Here is a 26,884-nt window from a genome sequence, read left to right as displayed (position 1 = left end):
CCCGACCCAGGTGCAGGACCTTGCACTTGGCCTTGTTGAACCTCATGAGGTTCACACAGGCCTACCTCTCCAGCCTGTCCAGGTCTCTCTGGATTGTAAGGGAATTGTAAGGGAATTTATCAGATATAATAAAATACTGATTACTATTTGTATTTTTTCTTCACCATGACAGTTGCACTAATGGAAAGATTGCCTCTACCTGTCAGTTATGTGATGGCTACTGTTACAACGGTGGTACGTGTCAGCTGGACCCAGAGACAAATATACCTGTCTGTCTGTGAGTATCTTGCGTTGTGTAGATCATTAAAATATCTGTGTGGCAACAAATAATATAATTATTATGCCTGTGTCTGTATTTTTTCTCTCTCTAGGATATATAATGTGCTGCTTGCAGTCATAACTTACAGTACTTTTTCTAGCTATTTCTGTAACTGATACTTTGGTCTACCTTTTCGCAATATGTGCATTGAAAGAGATAACTAAGGTATATATTGTGAATGCATATAGATACAAAAATATATCTTTTGAGACTTCTAAAGCCCATTTAGGCATTTGTTCAGGAATGGAATCAGGAGGTACAGGATGGTTGATCTCCCCTGCTTCTCAAAGGTGAATTAAGTCTTCTCTCCTATAAACATGGTCAGAAGTGGGGGCAATACCCTCCTCCTGATGTCTAGAGAATAGGCAGAATAATGTCAGTGTTTATTTCCTTTATGGCTCTGAGGATATGCTCGTGTATCTCCTGTTTCTGCCCTAACCTTCACACTGCCCACAGTAGCTTGGCTGTTCTGTGGTAAGACTGCTCTCTCCCTCCTGCACCATGGGCGAGAGAATAATTCAGGATGCTTTTCTTAAGCCTAGACATCAAATACCAAAGGAAAGGTGATTCTGTAGTCTAGACGGTGAAGTACTGTCCTAAGAGGTAGGAAAGCTTACATTCTAGTCCTTTCTTGAGAGCTATGGTGTATCTTCTTTTTCAGCTGCTAAATATAAAATACGGGAGTAGTCACTGTAGCAAGAAATTAATTTCTTTCCCGCTGTCAGTTACACTGAGCTACCTAGTCATAGTCCTTGTTTTCTTACTTTTGCCTAATAAATGATTCGATCTTCTCCGCACCACTGAAAAGCTTCATTGTGGAACAGTCTTCCACTTCTCAGAACAACCTGAGGTCAGAGCATCCTCCAGGAACGTATAAGGTGTTGGAAGAGAGAATTGAACTCAAGTGTCTCGTTTTTCAGGGTGACATAAGTAAGTTATTGTCCAAAGGGATCTGGCATTACAACTTTGTAAATACAGATACAGCCATCCCTTCATTTTGTTGATGTGTATTGAGGTAGGTGAACTTAAAAGAGAGCACCTGTTGTATTCAGACTCTCAAGGAAGTTACACAGAGAAATGCCCAGATTTTGTAGGCTGACCAGTACAAGAGATGGACCAACTGTTCCTCCCCGTGAGAGCTCAAGCTCTTCTGAATGTGCAAAGGGGCAAAACTGTAGTTGCTGGACTATTGAAATGAAGTTGTCAATAGGTGTTTGCAGCTTTGGGGTTAGAGACAGTGGAATGCAGTTCTGCATGGTAGTCCTTATTCAGCTGAAAATGCTTTAAGTTCCTGTGTCTCTTTCTGATTATTATTTAGATCCAGCCCTTTTAACCTGTTATTTGTATCTCCTTAAATGTCTTTATTTGAGGACTAGAGAGACCTGTAAATCTCAGCAGAAGCAGAGTATCACAGCTATAATATATAAGGCCCAAATATGATGATTAAGTCTGGTGATTCATTTGCTTGAACACCTAGAATGCCTATATCGGAACCTTGTGATTCTACCTTTCTTTCTCCTTGTAAAGCTGGCTTATTCTTTTTTCAAATTCATATGGAACACCATAGCATCTCAAGGAAAACAAGTTCCTGCATTAATTTGTGTATGGATGTACAATACATAAATGCTGCAGCATATGCCAACACTGATAGCAATGCTAAGAAAACACTCGTGAACGTTTTTAAGGCCATTGCACTCTGCATTGATCAATACAAATGTGTAGTACATTTGACAGTAATACTTTGTTAAGAATGTTAGAATCCTGAACCCATCAGTCAGTACAGGCCCATTGCTTTAAAAGTGTTTGATCAACGCTGATGAGCAAACTTTTCAGTATGGTCAGATCGGACCTTCCATGAAAAACAGAGTATTGATTTTGTTACCTGTGGGTGTGTGCCTGTGTATATGTGTGTGTGTGTCTTGCCATCATTATATATAATGCCTTTAAAATCTGTTCAGCAAAAGGTAGAATATTTATATAGGTCTATTTTACTGAAATTCTGCAGATGCTCTGTGGGGTTTAAAAGTCAGCGCTGTGACCAGAAAGTGAACCCTTGTGATTACTACTGTCAGAATGAGGGAATTTGCACTTTAACTGCGTTTAATGAACCGAGATGCAAGTAGGTTTAACCTTCCACTTAATGCTGCACATTCTGTGACATCATTTCAGGCCACAGTTCATTGGTTCAAGTCATGCACATTCACATACATTTCACAATATATACTTAATCTGGGGGCTCGTTTCTATAATACACACTTACCCTTTGATAGTTGCACTGATGAGTGTATTAAAACATACTTTTGGAGTATCTATATCATTGGAGGAAGAAATGAAAAGCTTTATTTTTAATAAGTGAATTGAAAATACTGAAAATGCTGCTTGGCTTTTATTGTTCATATTTTGAGATATTTTGCCAAGTTAATCCTACACAGCATAAGGCTTAGCAATCAGTGACATTGCACATGTTCTTTAGTCCAAAACTGACTTCCTATTTCTTATCTGTACAGGGAAAGGAACAGAAGAACTATTTAGGTACCACTTCAGGAGTTAAGCTTGTATTCATAAGTCTCATTGTTAACTCTATAGAAATAATGCTGTAAAATAGAAACTGTTAAACAAAACTATGTGAGCTACATCATAACTTTGACTTCTCCTCTGATAAAAAAAATGTATAAAATAGATATATTTGTATGCTGTATTTCTCTGAAGGATTTTAGGTCTGTTTCTTAAAGAGAAAATGTTAGTCCTCATCAGGGAAAGAAACAACCTTAGTATTTGACAATGCTGTAAGGCAAACATACACAGAGATATGAAGTACCAGCCAGATGAACATAGCTGTACTCAACAGTTGTGTTGCAAAAGTCAGAACTGAAATCACGAGCCAAAGGCCTAGACTTGGCATAAAATATGAAACTCCAACAGTTTTAGTCTTATCTCATCTAAATGCATGGTTTATAAAAACATAAAATACTGTGGGGATGTGCTGTGGTTGTCTGGTGGGTAGCAATGACAGTGACTAGGTATGGTGAATAATTAATTTTGTCAGTGTTCTCAAGCAATGCAACTGTATGACTTGAGCTATCACAAATCTATTGTAAAGTAGATTAGTCTTCTAACTACCATTTTTTAAACTTTGAAGAGTATGGAGTGGGTCTGTTGATCAGCGTTTGTGTGGGCCGTGGTTGTCTGGAACAGTTTGTATCTCTGTGTGTCATACATAAGTATATAATTCACTTCATATTCAGGATGTAAGTATAGACAGAACTTTGCCTCCTGTTGCCTCTTCAGACTGATAGTTGGGTTAGTGTGGCCACCACTGCCTGTGTCTAGGAATTGTTAAGAGAATCTTCTAAATAGTTTCTTTTTTTAACAAAGCCAAGGTGGCTTAGAGGAAAGTGAAGCAAATAGAAGTTGTTTGATGGAGTTGAAGACAGTTACAGTGGTAGAGAGGAAGAAGTGTTAACTCCATATGTCTCAATTCTCCTTGCCAACCTCAGTTCAAGTTCCAGTTGTTCCTAATATCTTGTGTTTTTCTGGTGCCAAATTAGTCCTTAACTGGAGCTTGTTTATAATTTTACCAAACTGATACTGGCAAGTAGAAGAGCTCAGGAAGGAAGTAAGTAATACCATGCTTCACAAGAGTCATTGTGTCAGCAAACAGGAATCTCAAAGATTTTTCTCTGTAAGTTCTGCTCCGTTGTTTGGTGAAATGGTTTATCCCTCCAACCTGCGTGTCTGGCCATGCTATGTATGACATCTGTCTCTGGTCTCTGTGAGACACTTATCTCAGGGCTAATGTTTTTCTTAACCAGTCTCCAATTCATGGGTGGGTGATTTTTAGAAGAAATAGGAAATAGCTGGGTTTATTGTCATTCAGCAAGAACTCCTCTCTCTCTCACACAGCCAGATCAGCTGAGAATGCAAACTTTATACCTAATCAAGCCCTTATTATCATTCAGTAAAGACAGTCGAGAATAAGATTTATCTCTTCTAAAGGACAATCCAAAAGCCGTAATTATGCAGAGGAACTATAAGCCTGTAAGGACATACTCTCCTTTTGACATACTCTCCTTTTACCAACCTCTACTGTTACGGTACAGTTTTATTTTATCTTCCTATCTCAAGGTGGTTTTTTTTAAATCTGAATGCAGTAAATATTAGGTGCACATTGGAAATAGAAGTTGTGCTTTTCACCTAACCAGTTTAGGATGAATTAAGGCCTCATTGTGGCTGCATATAAGCCACCAAAAAAGGAAAGGTTTGTGAAGTTGGTCTCCAGTTTCAATGAGTGCTCTGTCAGGTTCTAAAATATGCAGAATATGCTGTGGTATCTCTTGGGATATAAGGTCCTACACAATCTAGATTATTAATTCTTAGCATTATTTTTAGGAACATAAAGAACATTCTCCTCTCTCCCCCATTGTTGTCCTTCTTGCTCAATAACAAAGGTTGCAAGAGAATTTAATATCAGAGTGTTAAAATTTGGGGTACTGACCTTTTCTGAAAAATGTAATGCTGAGGGTGTCTTTTGAAGAAGTAGTATCTTACATGTAGTTACTATCTTTTTAGTATTCACATACTAATTTTGTTAAGCTTATCTTTAGTACTACTCACTAGTGGGTTGGGGGGGGCGTGATGTGTATAACACTAGAAGCATATAAGATATGTCTGAATTTTTCCAGTAACTTCACAAATCCATTGAAAACAGAATGAACAGATCAGATGGGAAATAATCAAGAAATGCTTTTTCTATTTATTTCACAAACTGTCAGTTCCATCTGTTCTATCAGTCTGTCTTTTGTTTTAATAATTACGTTTATTTGCCTCTGTGTTTCCTTCTCACTAATTACCTAAATGCAGATATATTCATGCAAAAAAGAAGCAAGGTTCAGGGAGAGATTATATGTTGTTACACCAAGGAAGACAGTTGGAAAAAAAAAAAAACTTTCAAGTACACAAGATCGTTATTGGTTGTTACATAGACAGCGCTCTATCAATTTCTTTAGTACAGAATATTAACCTCTCTCACCTTTGTTTCTTTTATACCTTCACTGTAACTATAGGTTGCTGTAATTCCATCTTTTTATTTGTATTACTATTATCATCTGCATCTGCACGTAGATGTGGTCTATTTGTATTATTATTATTATTATAATTACCAGCATCTGCAAATAAATGTGATCAAACCATAACCCCCTTACACTAGCCATTATGGAAATATAATGAAGGATAGTTTCTGCTATAAATTTACAGTCAAAACCGGTAAAGGATATAAATCATATTGATCCTTAACTAAAGCCAACTAAATTTAAAGAGAGTTTTTAAATGCTGTAATGAGATTTTGAGCTGTTGAGCAATGTTGCATGACTCTGGCTGAGGACTTTAAGGTGAAACAAGTAAGATTATATTATCCTGGCTAATTAAGAGGATAGTAATTTATTCCTTCTTACGTTACTTTCTGCATAGAGGTGCGTGCAATTCTGTGTATCTACGGGTCGGAGCCTCTGTTTTCTAGGTGTCATCAGAAACAGAGAGAGAAATTCAGACAATGTACAGCATTATATTACTTGCCTGTGGCTAGATGTGTTGACTGTTCAGAGGGCTTCAGGTTGTACGTGTTGTATTTCTACATTAGAAGGAACATCATGTCTTCTATAATGAAGAATAAGTCATCCTGGATAGTTTAATTGCTTGCAGTAAGCAGATGCATGACTTTGAGAGCAAATTAGATAGAGAAATCAGTGGTCTTTCAGATTAATTAAAAGGCACATACCATACAGGAGCTTGAAAGAAAGCATAACTTCGGTAGGATGAGAAACTGAAAAGTGAACAGTGGAGAAAGAATAAATGACTTCATTTCTAAACTGAGAATTTTGGTGGGGTAGTATGTTAAAGATAATAGTGAACAAATGGGGGGAGAACAGGTTGTGAAATTTCTTTAAAGTGATAACAAGAAGCTTGAACTTGGAAGTGGAGATGTGAATAAATAAAAAATAATTCCTGCAGGGATGAAATAAACAATAGAGATGTTCTTGCCAGCTTCATTTCCAGTAGGTTGGAGAGAGACACTCTGTGTGTGTGTGTGCACATGTGTGCGTGTGTTTGTCATAGAAATCAGAAAGAAAAGAGTGCATTCCTCTTGATAGAGGGACTTCCCTCCAGCTCATATTCCTGTGATGCTATACCTCCCGCTTGACATTCCTTTTGTGTTGAGAAATGCTCAAATATTAACAGTTTTTATGTAAGTATATGTATGACTTGTACAAATACCGAAAGTACATGCAAGTTCATAAGTAAATGTAAAAACCCATAACTAAGGCAGACCTCTGTTCAAAAGAAGATTAAAATACACCCATACATCCACTTGTGGACAAGGACAAGACTGCATTGTGCAATCCCCTGACCGGCATTTTCTGAAGGTTGAGTAGAAAAAGCTACTGCAGCGTAGAAAAACTGCAGCATTGAGAAGACTGCCCAAGAGTTAGAAGGCAGTGGTAACCATGACAGGCAGTATAAGTCAGAGAACAGAAAATTTTGTCAGGTGTCTTTCAATAAATGTATTCCATGTGATCTCCTAGGGTATATTTAATGAGCTACCCAATTACAATTACAAGAATTTCACAGTAATATGCTGGTTCTTTGAGAGCTTTCTTTTTGAACTAAAATTACCTTTGTTTATAAATGTCTTGAATAAGCAGATTATAACTTTCTATTATAGAAGATCTTTCATTAAGTCTGTATTGCAAACTAGTATTAGTTCAAGAATTAAATGCAAACAGATGTTTGAAGAGTGTTTGTCAAAGGAAGAAGTGACAAGACCTTGGAAAAGAGGAGTATGTATATTTTTCATTGACCATTTACTTGCTAGGCTGCAATGCAGATATCCTTTGTCCATGAGTTCAGAATTGTTCAGATAAAACTTGCACAGTAGCTGCTGCCGTACATCAGTGCTTACTTTGCCTCTGTGAGATGGAGAGAAAAACGTCATTTGTCCTATACGTATTGATCCAGTCATTTCTCATTCTTTTCCCATTTTTACCACCTCAACCTATTCTTTTCCTTTTTCTTTGTTGCTCAGTGTAATTTCAGCGACCGTAGTAGTCATGCTTAACTTTTATGTATTTACTCTATGTTAATAATATTAATACTTGTATAGCATGTGTGATGTACACATATTGCTATTAGCATGATGTTTAATGATCCTCAATTATTTCTTTTTCTGATCTTGGGGTGGTAGAGGCTGAGTTGCATCTGAAGACTTGTTCCTTTGCAGTGAACACCATACAGCAACTGTGAATGATGAGTTGGATATAGTAATGTCATGCATAAATTAAATTCATGTTTAAAGCACATTTTACTTTTTCACATATGTTGTTACTAAATTCAAGATTCTTTGGGTCCCTCAAAAGTAATTTTCTGTTATTTTGCCTGCTTTTACATTACGCAGTTTTCCCATTCTTAATTTACTGGAATCCAAGGTAATCAATCTGTATTTCATTTTCAAGTAATGTAGATTTTCTATCACCTTAGCTTCTACATTGAATTCTTTCACTTTGATTTCCTTATAAAGATACCAAGTGATGCTCATTAGACAGAAGTACTAAAATGCATTCTGTTCTTGTATAAAATATTAAGGAAAAATTATTATTTGAAAATAATTGAACCCCACAATATAGGAGAAAGTACAAGATGTGCTATTGATCAAAGCTGGGGTAGGTTTTTTGTTCTTTCATTGTTGTGAAAGTTCTTTGTATCCTTGAGGGTTTATCTGTGGGTAGAACTCTATAATATCAGCTCCCTGTATGAAGAAAGCATACTTCCAAAAGTATTGCTGATTTTATTATAAGGAATAGTTCAGTGATTTAGTTTGGTGCAAGGATTTTGTCATCCTACAGAGTTTGGGGGAAGAGGGACTATTTTGACTTCTGTCTTCCAATGCAACTTAATACAGGTAGTAAATAAGTATAATCCAGATGTCCTCTTCTCTCATCTTACACATAGTTTTAATATTAATGATAAGACATCTTATGGTGGAATTTTAATGTAAGTGTTCTGAAAATAGTGAGGCTGGATACTTTCATTAGGATGTTTTACTATACATTACTATCTATGCCATGACTAAAAAGAATAACAAAGTTAGAAAATTACTTTGTATAATGAAGAAATACCATTTATAGGTAAGAAACATTTTCAATTCCCCTTCCACCTCTCTTTTGTAATGACTTTCACAGATTCTGTTATACTTTCTAGACTAATCTTTCAATGCTGCTTTCTGTCATTTTTTTGATATGCACTGGTATATTGAGTTGGAAAGCAGTTGTCTACAAAAGCACTTTTAACTGCATATTATGCCTGCTATATTATATTTTTATGACACTACCTGTGGCACAGAAAAAAAAAAGGGAGAAAAGAGAAACAAAACTAGAAAAAAATTGCACACTGCAGCCAAATTAGCCTTTTTACTAGTTTTTTCTATTTGTTCAGACATTTCATAGTCAAATGGTTCCTTTTGGGCAAGTGCCCGTATAATTGAGTTTCGAGTATTTCAGTGCACTGACCTGTAAGGGTTATACAAAAATAGAGGAGAGAGACATTTTCTCTCATGAATAGATTCTCTAACAACAGCATGATCCATCTCTGAAATATAAATACCTTAATTCTAAATATTCCTCATTGCAAGTGGGACACCTTTATAATTTCAGTTTAAAATTTTAAAAAACCTCTCTTCTGCAATGCTATTTCCTCAAAATAAGTAATTGCTATTGCGTAGGCATTCTCTGTCTCAGAACATGTTTCCCAAGGAGTCACCTCTTTCTAAATGTAGAACTAAATTGTAACAGAGAGCGCTGTAGCATAGTTTTATCAATGACCTTGGCAGCAGACCATGTACAACCTTTGTTTATTACATTGGCTTTCAGTTTTCATATTGGCATTCTCTGTGATATTGCTGCTCTTTGATCTGTTCACCGATTCTGTTGGGAAATGGAGATTTGCACCTTAAGATGTTCGCTGTAGCACCTTCCACCACTCAGCTGACTCCAACCTGTCCTTTGCTGTCAGGCTCCCCATCTGTTTCCATCTGCATTTGTTTATGTGTAGCTCAGATTAGGCTTTATCACTGTTCTTTCTTCCCAGTTCTTGATAATATGAATGTCTTCAAGGAAACCAGTGGATTTATGTAGTTCTTCTTCATTAATGCCTTCTTGCCCATGCTGTAAATATCCTATCTCTGACCGTACCACTATTGGCAACGCTACAGAACAAAAGCTCCTGCTACCAAATGATTTGGAAAGGTACAAAATACAGTGCATGAGATTGAACCACAAGTCAGTTCCCATGCAAGATACTGAGCAGGCTGAGTTGAAATGTCCTAGTACAAGAAAATGTTACTATTAAGAACAATTTCTGTCTACAGTACCTGAAGATAATTGAAACTGATTAAGTCCTGCTCATTTCCCATGTTCCTATGTGAACAGTTGTCCATGTCCCAACCCCATCATTATTCATGTGCCTGCTCACGGCTAATTTTCTGTGTCAAATACCCTTGCAGACAACATGCCTTTCCTCTGGGCTTTATTCCTTTTTTCTGTTCTGTCTGCCCAAGACAAGTCTTTACTAGCTTGCTGGACCATAAAAGGGCAATCATTTTACCTCTGAGTGTAGAAGGAAATGACTGCCATCCTGTCAGCTTCAGTCCCTTTGAAGTTTATTGGAGACAGAAAGCATTTGGAAAAAAAAATGAAAAAGAAGTGGCAACTAGCTAGCATGTTTTTATGAGACTTTTATCAAATGCCTCAGATGTGTTTCAATATTGCTGACTTTTACAATTAAAATGCCAAGATAGGTAAAGAACTGCTAATATTCTTACCTTAATTTGTTCCTCTGTTTACTACATATATAGCTGTAGGATTCCTGTCTTCACCAGCTGTTGTGGCATCATATCTGCTGTAAGATTATGAAGGGCATAATTGCACATTATACACAATTTTCTCATAAGCTTATACTTGCATGCTTCATAGTGATTCTTTTGCTGGTCTCACTATCTTACATTCTTTAAGCTGTTTTAAGACAGATTTATAGTGATGATTCTGTTATACAGCAGAAGTGTTTGAAACCTTCTATATAAGGATTTAGGTACAAAGTTAAGATATGTCTAACTCTCAGAGAAATCATTCCCTTTCAGTAGTGTAGTATTAAATGAAAATTGCCTCTCATAACAAGCTTTAATCACATGAGCTGAATCCCCAACAGCAATGATGCAAAACTTCCAGTAGGAAATGTAAAGACTTTATTTCATGGTTGTCAGATGCCAACAGTTTGGATCCAAGTAGAATATTCTAAGTATAAAGACTTACGGTGTTTCTCTACAAGAATGGAGATACTTATCTTGCAGCTGTATGTTGAATAGTGATCTTTTGAAAAAACAAGTTCCTTGAATAGTATCTTCGTAAGGTAGGCTGTCAGTGTAATCATTTCCATTTGATATAATTGCTAAAAAGAGATCTGTAAAGAAATGGAACGTATGCGTCTTTTAAAAGATTAAAATCATGTGTTCCATGTGGCTTAGTTTCAGTTTTAAAATATGTTGTTGTAAACCACAAGGTGTGTAATTAATTAATTGGGGGGATCCTTTGCAGTGAGGAAATTTAAGTGTGTATTTACCACGTTTATTGAAGTAAACAAACATATTTCAATAAACATTAAGAACTTCTAAATTATAATGAAATTCATCTATTGTGTGAAAATTTTTGAATCAACTATCTATTAATAAACATGTTTTAAAGACCGTGTCCTACCTCTCTAGAATTTGAGTTAAGCACCTTCGTAACATATCCTACCAAAAATGAAATTAGTTCCCCCCAAAAATTTCAAACTTAATAAGAAACCTAGTAAAGAGATTTATCTGAATGTTGGATTGTGCTGGAATAGGCTTAGGAAGAAAGAGAAGCTAGCCATTCTTCTGCAGTGATCTGCAAAGACAAAAGAGAGTCAAAAGCATCACCAGCAAAGCTGGCTAGAGCTGTCCTAGGAGAATTGTGGCTGTAAGAATGCCACAATTTTTGTTTGGAATATTTTCTACCTTTCCAAACCTTTTTGTATTATACAACAAAGTCAGTCGCTAAGCATGTCCACCTCTAAACCCTGCAATTTGTTAAATCCTTAGAAAGGCATCAGATAACAGTAGTTCTTGGAACTGTGTGCAAGGTAATGCTCTGTTGAATTTTATGAAAGATAACCCACATTGAAATTCATAAATAATTCAAAAATACTTAGGAAAAATATGATTCATTGCATACTATGCAAGAGAGGCAGATGAAAAGTGACTACTTCCTGCCGTTTCCACAAGGAGAGTTTGAGGTTCTGTAGTAAACTTAATCATCTTTACAGCAGGATGAATAAGCAATTGAATTTAATTCAGGTATTTGTTTCCATTTTTTATGGATTTGCTGAGTCTGCAGACATGGCCTCTTGTATGCATGGAGAGCATTCTGAATCCCAGCTGAAGGAATATTTGCATATTGATATCCACGCAAGGAAATTATAGCAGAATGGCTGTGTACTCATCCAGGCACCAGGCTCATGGAGCATATATTCCTAACATAAACAGTATGCAGGGCCTTGTGAAGCCAGTAGAGACTCCTGTCCCTTTGGGACAGCTCTTTATGCTTTAACTCTCACACCTGCTTGCATGTATGTATTTCTGCAAGTACATATCTAGTTGTGGGGTTCAAAATGTAAGAAGATAAAGCCATTAAATTACAGAATTTTCAGGAAAACATTTATATCTGAAAGCAAAGAAAAGGGGAATTTCAGTTCATTTGTGAATAGTAGTCAAAGATAGGTCTTAAGTGCTCAAGTAAATTATTACAACCAGGTCTGTAAGAAGTATTTGACAGTAATCTGCATTATCCAGAGCAATGGGAGGGACAGCAGTACTGTAGGAGGAGCCAATTGGTATGGATACTGGGGGTTACTGGATGCGTGTAGTGGTTTATGTCAAGTCAGATACGTTTTGTGTAATACGGACATGGCTGTTAGAGCTTGTAGATCAAAGCTGACTTTAAAGCAATATGGTGCAAATAAAGTGCCTTAGCAAATAAGCCTTGCTGGACTAAGTTGGCTATGCATGGATCCAGCTCACGCGTTCCCTCATTATTGCATTGTAGGTGGTAGCTGGTTTAATAGGATGTTAATATACTGTTGATTATGCCTGTTGTTTTATTATTCAAGAATTTTAGAAAAGGATGTGGGAATGAAGATTGCAGTGATAATAACAGGAACTGAAGACACAAAGCTGTAGTTTTAAACTAAAAACGTACTCAGAATGTTGTAAGTGCCATGGCAGAGTACTGCTGACTCCTTCCATGAAGCTTATTGTTTATTTTGTAGAATCGCTGTCATTCGTGTAGCTCTTGAGAAGATGCTGGTGGTCTCTTTAATGGGTTAGTGTGTTAATGGCTGACATCTATTAACTTTACCGTCTTAATTGGATCCTTTTAGATGTTCAGCCAACTGGTCAGGCACACAGTGTGAGAGGCCAGCTCCCAAAAGCAGCAAGTCTGACAATATCAGTACAAGTAAGTACTTCAAATAACTGCCATCACTTGTCAAATTTGGCTCAGTTTAGAAATTTTAACCTGGTGATATTTTAGAACCTGAGTTTATGTCATGAAATGTGCTGGTTACCTGTATTAACAAAACAAAACAAAACCAAAACCCCCAACAAATGTAGATCTCTCAAGTTTTTGATTGACATCGTGTTTCATGGGGTGGTTTGGGTGCAAGCCATATGCTATACATTCTCTGCTTCAAGGGCTAGCCTGCACTTTTCTTAAAGAAAGTGTATCAAGTGGCAAGTGCTAGGCAACGTCACTGCCATGCAGAGAACTAGTGAGAGCCCTCTGACCATTTAAGTCCTACTGCAAGCATCAAAACAGAGTTGTAAGTAGTTCATAACTTCTGCATTGGCTGTCTGCAGAGGTTTAAATTTTACCTGCTGTGAAAATCATCCTGAAAGTAAGAATAGCTCCTGTCGTGTTTTTTTTTAAACGTCTGTAAGCATAAAAGGATGGTATTGCTACACTATTGACAGTTTAAACTGGACGAGGTTCCCTGTGGTGCATTGAGTATGCTGATGGTACCCTGCTGTACATCTCTCGGTCACATTTAACCCAACTGGAGCAGTAAAATGAATCGCCCCCTATTCAGGTCAGCTTGATGCTTAGAGGAAATCTTCCTAGCAATCCAGACAAGTGAAATAACACTTACCAGCTGGAAATTGGCGAAAAAGCAGCCAAAACCTAGATCAGTATTTCATGTTGAGGTAATACTTGCTATGATTTGGGAAATGGGTGTTCATCTTGTGCCTGCTCCAAGACCCTGGGCTGCACCATGGTCACCAGATGGTAATTCGTGCATGGTGGGCTGTTTTTCAAGTGGTTTTTTGGTTTTTTTTTTCTTGAAAGGTTACCCACCTAGACAAAATTAACCTTTTTTTTTCACCTCCTAAGTAGAACTTCATCCAGTTATTTATCAAATGTTACCTTAAAATAGTATTGTTGTAATGTCCTTTACATGCTGAATCTTCATAAGCTGAAGTGAGCTCAGGATGCTTCAAATTTTTATTCAGTAGTACTTCATATCAGGCCTCTGACAACCTGACTTGGCTTTCAGTAAGCCTTCAGGCAGAATTCAAGGCACCTTTTTCAATTCTTTATTTAGACTGCGTTTAATGTAGAGCAGAACCTGCTAACAGCTTATTTTTTTAATAAGTCAATAAATGTAACCAATGAAACAACCAGCGATATTTTTGTTTTCCACCAGGTAAGGATTGTGATATTAAAGGAAACGCATGTCATTCCACATTGGCTTTATACTGGAGTCCTGTAGTTTATAAGGGCCAGTTTTTTATAACATGAAATTATTTGTTACATGTATTTTTTTATTGCCAGACACTTACATTAAAGCTGAGAAATTCTTAGAAGGGTACAATTGCTGACCTTATTTTTGCAGGTAGTCTCATTTCAGCAAAGTTATCTGCCAAAGTAATGTTAAGCCCATTTTGTTCTTCCCTGTTCCCTTCTCTCCTTTAACATCGCTGTCTGATCTGTGCACTGTTTTTCTGCTACATTAAGCATTATTGTAGTTTCCTTGATTGCCTATATCAACATAACAAAATTATTGGCTCTCGAGTACAAGGCATATTGCTTACTACTTTTCATTTTCCCACAAATAAATGTAATAAATACATATAAATGCTAATAATGGAACTCTTCAATCAGAGCTATGCCTACTGAATATTTTAAATTAATAGTTGCGTTACTTAAATAAACTAGCGAAGATGATGGCGGCAGTTAAGGTCAGTGGCCATACCACTCCAATCCAAATTGTTGAGCAATTCCACACACCTTCATAGGGTATCACTGCAAATGAGGGCAGGGAATTTGTCCAAAGTATATTGGTATCCCGAAAGAAGAAGCTCCTGATTTGTTGATAAAAGCACTTGTGTATACACCATTATCTGTAATGATATTTTTTTTTTTTTGATCAACATTTAAAACTCAAATCAGTGAAGATCATCACATGAAATTACATTTGTTGGTGAGATAAATTATTATTTTTGAATTAATTTAACTGTTTTACAGCTGTGAAGAAATTCTTAGATGTAGCTGTGAGTATTTAATAATATTTCCTTTTCCTGTTTTAGGAAGCATTGCAATCATTGTTCCTCTTGTTTTACTGGTGACTCTGATCACTACTCTGGTAATTGGACTATTTCTTTGCAAAAGGAAACGAAGGTAAGAACTGTATATTGAGGTGTGAAATAAAAAAGTAAATCTTTAAAGTATGTGCATCTTTTTGATATTAAAAAATTCTCTTTATATGTGTTGAGGAGATATTAAAAAAAAACCCAAACCACAACAAACAACCCAGAACTTGTTTCTGTGTGTAGTGAGTTAGTTATGTTGCGGTTCTTGCAGGAACAATCGTATATATTATTTTTACTTACATTCCACATAGACTACATAACGAAGTGTAGTTCTTTTCTTATCCAGTTCTTCAACCCCGCCTAGGCTGCATAAGTGTTTATAATTTAGTGAACTTAGTAAACAGAATTAATGTATTTCATTGGAACCACATAATTAATATTGTTCATGTCTATGAATACTTTCAGACAGGGCCTGTGCAGTATTTTCAGTTTCTAATTACAGTTCACTTCAATGTATTTACTTTGATTAGTTCTTTTCAATTTTATATAAGTTACAGCGAAGACATAAACAATGTTCAAAGTATCTACTATAGAGTCCCCACCCTTGTCATCATTGCTGTATTTCTTTAGTATCTTGCATAGGAAGCCAGATTCCAGCACCAAACAGTGAATTTCTTGTTCTCTTGAATTTAGCTGCCCTAGAGCTGATTGATAATGAACTTAGGGAGTGCAGTAGACTTTTTGACTTTGGCCGTTTCTTCAAAGGCCATGTTGGGTGGCAGGGGAAGCAAGAGTGCTTCTACTGTATGCAGACACCTGAGAGACCTGCTAACTTCCTTGTGTTTGGAGAAATGAAAAAGTGATGTTAGCAGTGATGCAGATTTAACAAGGAAAGATTCCTAGTAATGACATGGCCAACTAGGGAAGAACTGGGGTGGGAATCAGACAGCAAACCATTTACTTCAGGCCTGTAGTTGGCCAGCTGGTTGGTCTTAATCAGCTGTCTTCCTTTCTCCTGGGTCTTGTTACCCACCTCTGAAACCAAGATAATGTCTTCTTTGGTAAAGTCCTTTAGAAATATGTGATGAATCTATTGTTTCTGCAAATGTGACCATTTTTGAGACTGTTTAAGTTCTCCAGACTAAAAGAATCTTTAAAGTTACTATCATCTAGCATCATACATAGCATCTCCCCTGCAAACTCTAGTGCTAACTAGTAAGCATTAATTTTTAAATCTCTTTTGAAAAGCCAAGAAGATAAATACATTCCCTGACCATACTGTTATTAATGCTGATGCTCCCAGGCTCCATGGATGTCATTACATGCTGCTGTACCTAGAAAGCAAGTTTAGTGGTAGCCAAATCCTGAAAACCAGTTGCTGGTCTCTAAATTGTTTAAGTTAGTAAAAATAACTTGTTACATAATAGATCTTCAGTAGAGAAATAGAACTAATCTCAATAAAGAACTTTTTTTTTACTTAAAATTATATTTGAAAATGTATTTTAGGGGGGGGTTTAATCTCTTCAAAAAGGCTGTCATGTATTAAACTAGATATAGATGTTCAACAATTGTACCCTACAGATAAGTGCTTATTTTAGGAAATATTTTTTCTATGCTATTTCTGAAAAATACAGATCCTTTAGTGTATTGGATTTCAGACACTGACTGCATCTTTCTCAACCAAACAAGAGGACTTGACTATTATCATCCTGACTGTGACCTCCCTATTATTCCCTTGTAATTCTAGAGAACATATTGCATTGGGAAAAATTACCCTCTTGAGGTTATTTCAATTGCTTAGACTAAAATCACCTCCTTAGCTGAAAGAAATGAATTCAGCAACTAAAACAATTCAACTCAATCACTTATCTTTAGTGATATCTAATTCAAGGTTAAAAATAAGATTCCATCTTTTATTAAAGTTTGAAAAAATTTCAAGTTGGACTTCAGCTTTCTAATAACCACTGGCAGGGAATACAAACTGGAACTGAGAGACATTCATACATTTTTAATGCATCATAATGAAACCATTTGCTTGTCCTCAGATTTCAGCCGACTTTGGGCAACTGATTTCAGATGGAAGTGAAATGGAGCATGGGAACATGACTCATGTTTGCTCCATCTTCATAACTGCAGGGAATCTGCAGTGAATTTGCAAGGCTTTCCTTGGGAAGTGAGGGAAATCTGGAAATAATAGGAGGGAGTCAGGGTTATAGACAACAAGTGAGCACTTGGTATGAATTCATACCGCCACAGCCAAACTGAGAAAAACCGAAAAGCTACTTCCAGCTTACATGAGTTCTACACAGAGACTCAGATTGCTACTTTGTTTGAAAATGGAAAGATTTTCTGATTGTCTCTCAGCAAACACTTTTTCAACCTGTTGGTCTTAATGATTAAAGAGAAATAAAATAAAGTTTGTACTATTTTAGGGTGAAACATCCAAGAAATGAGTTGAAGAGTCACTAAATTCTTTTTTGTGTGTGTGTGTTTATACATTATAGGACAAAAACTATCCGAAGACAACCCATTATAAACGGAGGAATTAATGTAGAAATTGGCAATCCGTCATATAACATGTATGAGGTGGGCCATGATCACAGTGAAGGTGGTCTTTTAGCCTCAGAATTCACTGTAAATGCAGAAAAGGTAATTTTTTTCTCTTTCTAGTGGCGAAACCACTACTACTTATGTCTTACAAGGGTTTTGACTTTAAATGTAATTAACAGACACATAAACCAATGAAATTTAGACTTAGTAAATGAATATAAAGGCAAGTTAGATTTCATTAGAATAAATGTCATGTATATATTAACAGCTGTTTTGCAGTCTGATGCTTACTGATGGACGTTTTTCCTAGTGCCTGCGTTTTACTAAAATAGAGTTAGAACTAAACTAAGAAATTAGTTTTTTGTCATAGACACATTTGCCTTAAGTCACCAAATCACAACCTATCTTCTTAGTCTAGTCACAAACACCGTATGGAAAAATATTATTGTACAGTCTACCGTTTGAAGCGTGAAAGCGTGTAGTCATATGTAAGAGAATAACTTATTTCATATATGAAAACTTCCAAAGGCATAAAGAATTCAGAGTCCTGGCTGGATAGATAGATTAAATGTTTACACAAAGCTAGTAAGTATTATCATTTTCTTGTAAAAGATGCTGTCACTTCTCTCTTCAGTGATTGAACTCCCTGAGTGATGTGACGTGGGATGAGCGGGGTAATGCTGCGATATCTTTCCTAGAGCTCCATAATCAGACATACACCAAAGGGCAGCCATCATTCTGTGGCATTTCTGACAAAGCAATAACCGGATTACTGTTAGCTCTAGGAATGTCATCGCTGAATCACATAGTCAGTGTGCTGAATACAAGAGGTAAGCTGAAAATGGAGTTACTCACTGGAGGAAGAGTGACTGAGCCAATGCTTATTGTGAAGTCTGGCTCTAATCCTTAATACAAAATTATTTTTAAATGCTGAATTTTATTCTCATATTGAATGCGAGAATTTTTCATGCTGAAGAATACCTGTAAGTAGATTTTTTTTTTTGTAATTGTAGATCACTCGAAAAGAATGTTTTTAATGGGTGCACTGTTTATTTAACAGTGTTGATAAGTACACATGGAAAATGCTCTATTAGCACAGAAACTAAAATTTTCTGTTTATACAGGCCAGATACATAGGGGGAGGGCCCACTGCATTCAAGCTTCCCCACACAGCTCCATCAATCTACCTAAACTCTGACTTGAAAGGACCACTATCAACAGGGGTGAGAAATGATGATTCAAATCCATTTCATTCCACCACAGCCCCTTTCTAAAGAAAGTTTGTCTGTCATTTTTGAATAGAGGCATTTTCTGTTTCTTCTTAATTTTGTTTTTCTTCTTTTAATGGCAAGAAGAATGACAGTAAATAATACATTTTCTATTTGAAATAAAGGGTTCCTCTCTGCATACAAATTTTCTTCTGTACCCATCATTGTAACACAATCTAAAACTGCATATGTGTCTTTGCAAAGGAATGCAAAACCAGTAAGCAATGTGATGCTTTTCCATATTATTATATAAGTTTAGCGTAGCATTCTTTATTTATTTGCAATTTATATGTAATTACAGGCATGTACTGGTTTATCAAACTGAAAGAGGTTCCCAAATACATGAAAACAAGTTCTTTTATTATGGAGAAATTCGATACACGCTAAAATGAACAATTTCCTTTAATATTTGCAATGCGTTTTTTGATTGTTTGGCTTTCAATCAATTTTTATCATAAAATAGTTAATATTTAAAACATCAGATTTTGACTACAATTTATCATGATGTTTGCAAACACTGACATTTAAAATATTTAAAAGGGACATCGATAAGACATTCATTTTCATGTGCCTCAGTATATCTATTCATCTTTTGCGCATTTGTGTTCTTGCATGATTGTAGTAAGTTGTATTTGGAAGTTTAACAATTTGTATAGGGAATGATATTTCTGATGGAGCGCAAAACCATGGATGATGAAAGTTAGAATATACGCCCATCTCTAACATTAACTCTTGCTATTATTCAGGTCACTCCAGTTACTTTCCGTACCTCTCTGTACTGCCTTATGCTGTCAGTACCCACTCAAAGAGGTATCATGAGACAGACCCTACTGTTATATGTCATTTTAATAACTCCATAAGGCACTATAAAGATGCCAAGTGTCTCTGTTCTGTTGTGGTTATCATGCTTAATAATGATTGTCAATTAAATAAAAAGTCCTCTCAACTGAAATAAAACTAAATTTCTGTTTTCCTAAATTTCTGATTATAGTCATTATGACAAATGCGAAGACAGGTATAACTGAGAGTTTGCTCTCATAAATTACTACAGCAGTTGATTGCATATTTATGTTCCATTAATACAGAAGAGTAGCAGCTTCTTTCTTTCTTTTTTTTTTTTTTTTTTTTTTTTTTTTTTTTTTTTTTTTTTTTTTTTTTTTTTTAAATAAATGTGACTCACCTTTTTCTGCCTCTGTGCCAGGACAGTGTGAAACACCAGGCAATTGCTTTGTCATCTCTTATAAATAGAATAGGCAGCTTATAACTAACTAAATGAGTAGCTGCCGTAGCTCGCCAGCCTAAGGAATATCTGAATCCTGGGATCAGAAATCATATTGGTCAAAAGGGAAAGGAAGAACTAAGATTTTAGACATCATTCATTCCTTGTTAACCAGGGTGCATGCAAGATATTTGCAAGAAAACCTACCCACTTCTGCTTTGGGTGATTTAAAGTTTAGCCACTTCTTATGCACACCAAGTAAATGAATTTACCTATTTTATAGCTTACTGGTGTTCCACTAAGTATTTGTTTAAGCAAAGCTGTGCTGTTTCATTAGTTATAAGAAAGAGGAAGATTTTCACAAGGTAGCCTTTCCAGATATTGTAGGTAAAAAGCTGAACATCTTGTTGGGTAGCAAAGGTCTTCCAGGAGACAATAAAAGCACAATGTATGAAGGAATTAGTGGAGATGTTTACATGATAAACCTTGGATAGTGCTTTCCCCTTAGCATGAGCGATAGGACAGTGAGTTTTCATCCATGTTATGCATCCTTCTGTGCTGTCAGACTCAGGAGATTTCTCGTATACTTGAAGTGCTTTACAGAATTAAAAATGGACTTGTCCTATACTGAAGTACCACTCATTTCAACAGATTTTTTTTTTCATTACAGTCCAAACTACCAAAATTGTTGAGAAAATACCTCTCAATCTGTAGCTACTATGATATATTAACAGTTATGCTGGTTTATTATTAAAGTTTAATTTACATTACGAAAGTATTGAATTTTTGGTCAAATCATGTTGTATATTTGGGCCACAGAATTCGAAAACTTGGTCAGCTATTGATGGGATGCTGATGTCTTAGAACAGGTAATATATGGAAACTGTTGGTTGCAGTTTTCTACCGTTAAACTTGTCACATGGTCTCACAGTGCACCTTCTCTATAAACTTCTTCATATCTATTCTGAAATTTTCCAGTGTAATAAGGTGGACAAGTCAACTTCAGAGACATTTTTCAAGGTTTTTGTTTTAATTTCTGTCATTGTTTTATATGGTTTTAATATCATAATATGCTGCATGTCATGTCATTGATTATTTTAATAGCATGTCTCATCATGAATTTAATTTTTAACTAAATAATTAACTCATCAGGTTTGCAGAAGTCCAGGTATCTATTAAATATGACCAACTATATTTTATGTGTACTTGTTCTTGCTTTAACAAAACCATTTCCATTTCCATAAACCTTTATTTTGGTTTAATCCAACTGGTCTAACGTATGCTTAATTTCTCTACAGCCAACAAATTACGCCAATCCAGTATATGCAAAGTTATACATGGATGGACAAAACTGTCGAAACTCCTTAGCAAGTGTTGATGAAAGAAGAGAACTCCTTCCAAAGAAAATAGATATTGGGATAAGGGAGACTGTGGCATAATCTGCTGTTACCTTTTATACTCTGTATAAATGTATAAAATATAAGGATTACTTTTCTATGTACCAACAGTATTATAATTGTTTTGGCATCAGCATTACCTCTGTTTTTTGTTTGGTTGATTGTTTTCTGGGTTTTTCTTTTGCTGATGACTTTTGACTGACCATTTGTAAGGTATTTTTATGAAAAAGAAACTGCACTACGGTACAATTTACAACAATGCTGCTGAAATAACACACCTTTAAATTTGTTAAAATTGCAAACAACATATTCGTTTGTAGCGTGAAAATGAGCAATCTATTTTCTATGAACTTTTTTGGTTCTACTTAATCGATGAAGATGGTATCTGCACTTTTTCATTATGTAGTCTGGAAGCTATAGTACAGTGTGTAATTTTGTTTATTTTAAATGGTGAAAGAATGATTGAATGGTCTACTCTCTTCTTTGTGCCCATTAGAATTTCTCTTCAGATCCTGATAAAGCTAGATAACTTTTCACAAACAAACATAACTTGCTTTTAAATTAGCTTTAGGTTGCCAAGAAGTAAACAAGACTATAGAAATGAAACATCTAATGATCTGCATGAACACAATGATTATGTTTCAGAAATTCAGTGACTGTACATGATATACTAAACATATATACCATGTAAACAAGCTTTGTATTTATTAAAACCTTATAGAACATAGTAACAATATATCTTGGAAGCTGAAACCTTACTTGCTGTGGGACAAAGCATATGAACTCCAACAGTCCTGTAGGACAGTAGCCACCCTAGAGCACAAGAGGGCATTGCCTACACATGCATTATATATTTATTCACTTAATCACATGCATTACTTATGGATTAATAATTCCCCAACACATACCAAGCAGTAGGGCAAAAACCAGACCCCAAACCCGAAGCACACACAGATGATCACAGCATTCAGTTTTGACAATCACAACAAAGTCATACCTGTTTAGAGGTATTAAAGAATACAAAACACAGCAGTTTCTTTAAATGAAGATAAACTGTGATAGTGCGGAGGTAAAACATAACCAAATTGCATATTAGTGAGACCTTACCTATGTCCAATTTTCAATAGTCTGGGTTGAATATCAAAATCCAATTATCGAAAGTGAAAAGCATCAGTATCGGTTTCCAGCACTTGCTCTGACCTGGTCTGCTTTCTGTTGTTGCTAAGAGGAAAAAATCTGACTCACCTTTTTTAGTTTTGATGGAAATAAAGATTACAATTTCTTTCAGGTTTGAACAGAATCGAAGTATTTTATACATAACTTTAAAGGCACAAAAGACTTATTCACACATATACTGTGGAGGACTCTTCCTTCCTCTGCTAGACATGACTGACTTTTAGCTATCATCATATATTAACCTAACAGATTAAATATGTTTGTGGTTGCTCTTTATTCCCTTTGTACAAGCATTACAAAAATAACTGCTGTTTTATAAAAGATTTTTGTTGTACTATTGTGCATGCATACTACCTATTTCTAAACTTTGCCATATTGGGGCCTTTATAAAACTCTTGATTTATGTAATACTAGTGCAATTTTGCTTGAACAATGTTATGCATATCATAAACTTTTTCAGGTTCTTGTTTAAGTACATTTTTTTAAATTGAACAGTATTTTTCATTTTGGTTATAATAGTCATTTTGCCTATGTTTCTACAATGAAGTGTTAAATACTTTATAAAAAAATTGTTGACTGATTTATTTAAATGAAAATCTACATACTTAATTCAGTGTGTTGACTAATTTTTAAATTTAACTTATAAAATGAAAACTAAAGAAGAGCAAATTGAAGGGAAAGAACATTACTTTGCACAAATGGCTAAATTCCTTTTCTTAATGACAATTTTTGCTTTTTATACGAATTCTATTTGAATGATTTTGCAACTCTGCACATGTCTGGATAACTTAGGTGTGTAGCTGTATATTATGTCAGGAGAATTTTAAAACAATTTTATTTTCTATAAAAATACTGTATCAAATAGTTTCATACCATACAGCTATGATTCCACAGATTCTGCCTTTATTCTGCTGACATCATAAGAGGTGGATTTGGCCCTCAATTTTTGCATAATTACAGTTGTTATGAGGCATAAGTAGTTGGTCTTTTCAGAATCATTATTTTTTATTTTCTGGCAGAGAATCTCATATCTTTAATACTCAGGTAGAACTAAATTTTAACTAGTGGATATACAAGAAACATGAGTTTGAAAGTGTGAACTCCTATGCAGACCTGATGAAATTTATTTATTGTGATGTCAAATGTTTGCTTTCAGTGAGACGTCTTTATTTACTTTACACTTGCTTAAGTGTAAGTTACTTTTTAAAAGTTTAAATTTATTTGTTTTCTTAGAAATACACAGTTGATGTCAATGGAGCTGTTGGATATTAGATCAGAGTCTGGTCTTAAGTTTGTAGGCAGAATTTTGATGGAGATATTGAGCTCTACCACTGTCGTGCCTTAAAGATCTTTAAATTACACTGATGTGTAATAATCCCCAGTGAATTTTTTTTTGTTTGTTTTTTTTACTGTACCAAGGTTCTCCATAGGAACTGTTTCTCACAATCCTTTAACAGCCCCAGAATCCCCAGGCTCTGTAGCTGTGCAAAACACACAAGGAGGTTTAGGGTGAAAGATTGAGAACCCAATCAATAACCAGTACGTGCATCCTCATAAGTTCAGTAAAATAATTTGGGGCAGGAATTTCTATAAACTTTACAAAGAACAACAAAAATTTTTAACTTTCTACATTTCCACAGCCTTCTTGCTGTTCTTAATGCCCAGATTCATGTGTGGTTTAAGTTGATACAAGCTTAGGAAAAAAAAAAAAATTGGATGAATGTGCCTGTATCACTGATTAAAACATCTGTCTCTGCAGGGTGTAGTTGCAAGGCTTTTTGTGGTTGCTTTCCTGAAGATACTAATGGCATTTCATGTGAAATGCTAGTACTGTACTATTTCACTGAATTCATCAGGGTAAAATTTTTCTTCTAGTGTACTAATAATTTTTCTTAGCAATGTGAAGCAGTTTGTGGGTTCCATAAATATCAGGTATTAAAATTATTCAGGGAAATGGAACTTCTGAAATATCTAATCCTGAAATACACTGTTCATTTACTTTTTATGCTTAGGCTAAGGAATGGTTCCAGGTTCCTGGGTGATCATGATACAGCTCTATGTCTCTTTTTTACTTTCATTACGCACATTTTCTTCAACAGAAAAAAAACCCAAAACCTAAACATGTAAGCTTGAAGGGGGAAGTGATGTGCTGCATCACAAACTAGGTTCTTAAATTCTTTGCTGAATGGAGGAGCTCAACACAAAAGATATGAAAATAAGCATTTTTGCCAAACTATGTAATTGTCTAATGGATTTTTTTTTTTCCACAGAATATATATATCCTAGTATGTTTACATCTAACAACAGTGCAGGGGGGTCTCTACCTTTACAAGGGCCTCTTATTGTATGCAAGAGTTTACATAAATGCTAAATTATGAACACAAAAAGTTCAAAATGACAAATTGAGATGGATGATGCTCTTGCTACTTTGATTAGTCATTCCGCACAACTAAGATTGCCAACATGCATACAGCCCTGTTGATAAACACACTAGGAAGTACATTTGAGAATATTTATTTTGACGTGCATTTTTTTTATTGGTCTTTCATTTCCCAGACAGTCATGAGGTTTGATGTTTGCAGAAGGAAAGCTCTGTAGTGGAATGCCTTTAAAACATTTACTTAAATTTATTATCTCTCAGTGAGATTGTGGAGAAGGTCCTAATTTAACAGCAATTATTTTATTTTTATCAAGCTCTTACTGACCAGAATCAGTGCAGTCGCAAATGTAATAAAATTTTGCGTGAACACATTTCAGAAAATTTGTTTCACATAAAAGTGCCTGATGTACCAGAGTAAAACCAGGTATCTTCTTGTGCATCCCCCTTTTGGGGGATGAGAAGATGATAAAGGAAAGAAATGTCAGTGATAATAAAAGGCCCTCAAGGTAATCAGCCTTAAAAATAAAGACTTTTTTTCATGTGGAACAAGCAGAACAACAGTGAATTTTGTCTGTCTAGCCCTGGGCATCTCTGCAAAGATGTCAAGGCATTTGGGTTTTTTTCAAGTCTTAGATGGGCAGAAGTATGGCTGACGGAGGGAATGATAGTTTATCATCCCAGTTCTCTAATTTATCACGCTTACCATCTCCACATGTGTGAAATACAGATCTGATGAAAATAAGGGTTTCTAATTTAGTGCCGATATTGTAAGATGACAAAAAGTTGCAAAGAAGCATAAAGCATCTTTTTGCTTCCCTGTGCCAGCTGCACATTACTCGGTACATGTTGTGACTCTCACGACCTCTGACAGTGGTCTTCAAAGTAGTACTTGAATAGAGGGAACTGTCTGCTGGCCTCAGGAGGATGTTGAATGAGTTTTTCCTGGAAAGAAGATAATGATACTGCTACTAAACCTAATAATGATCCATTTTTGTCAAAAATAAAAAAAAAAAAAGGTATTTTTTAAATATCAAGATACGTACATATACACAATATGTATAGCATCAGAACGGATATGTACTTATGAAAATGAGTAAAACGTCATTTTCACAGATGAGTAGAAAGGAAGGTCTAAAACTGCCATGGAAACTCAAGGGATATATTAATCTAGGATTACTGTTAAGATCTTTTAAAGTGAGTGTTCAACCTAGAGGAAAAAAAAGGATTATGCAAGCTGGTCACTGAATTTTGCTGAATCTTAAGTAAATAATTGTGATAGTTACAAGAGTTGGCACCTCAAAAGATTTCAGAAAAAAAGCTGTGTAGTCAAGCAGTTTCTCACTTGTGTTTCATGTCGGTAATGCACAAGCAGCAACCTTGTGTCACGTAAGTAGGCATTTGGTGAGTTGTAAGAGATAAACAGAATAAGATAAGCACACGTGGATTCATGACAGCGCTAGCTGAAGGTGTGATCTGCTCAACAGATCAGTGTTCAGCCACCTGAATAGCTCAAGGGTTTGGAAGGGCTTGCACTTGAGTCTCAGGTAATGGGTTTCCACCTGCATCGACATGCCGGGATGTGCTGATGTCTACACCTGGTGACCTGTGTGCTCTGTAACAGGCCAACACCTAAATGGCGCCAGGAGCCTCAACGGTCTTGCTCTGTCCAAAGAGCAGGAGGCAATGTTAGTATAAAAAGTTTTAATTCCATTGATGACTGTAAGGTTTGGGCATCACCTACGTGGCTAATAGTGTATCCCAGTGTAAGGGTGGTGGAGTCTTGGTCTATTAGAAAGGCAGGAATGAACCTTTGAAGAGCATGCCATTGCTGGGTGTGAGGGCAGTCACATCTGATAGGAAAGCTG

The 26,884-nt window shown here is 35.7% G+C and overlaps 1 protein-coding gene across 1 annotated transcript in view; it reads left to right on the top strand.

Annotated features, from left to right (window-relative positions):
• LRP1B (LDL receptor related protein 1B) overlaps nucleotides 1–21,505 on the top strand; it is a 595,001-nt gene extending 573,496 nt beyond the window's left edge. The window contains 6 exon segments of the mRNA XM_035897882.1: nucleotides 173–277; nucleotides 12,821–12,897; nucleotides 15,027–15,117; nucleotides 17,534–17,678; nucleotides 18,704–18,802; nucleotides 21,365–21,505. Of these exon segments, the coding sequence (XP_035753775.1) occupies nucleotides 173–277; nucleotides 12,821–12,897; nucleotides 15,027–15,117; nucleotides 17,534–17,678; nucleotides 18,704–18,802; nucleotides 21,365–21,505 (658 nt within the window).
• The last annotated feature ends 5,379 nt before the right edge of the window (nucleotides 21,506–26,884 follow it).

This window comes from Egretta garzetta, unplaced genomic scaffold, assembly GCF_000687185.1.
Source record: "Egretta garzetta isolate BGI_Z169 unplaced genomic scaffold, ASM68718v1 scaffold197, whole genome shotgun sequence".
Classification (NCBI taxonomy): domain Eukaryota; kingdom Metazoa; phylum Chordata; class Aves; order Pelecaniformes; family Ardeidae; genus Egretta; species Egretta garzetta.
This window is presented reverse-complemented; position numbering and strand designations above follow the sequence as displayed.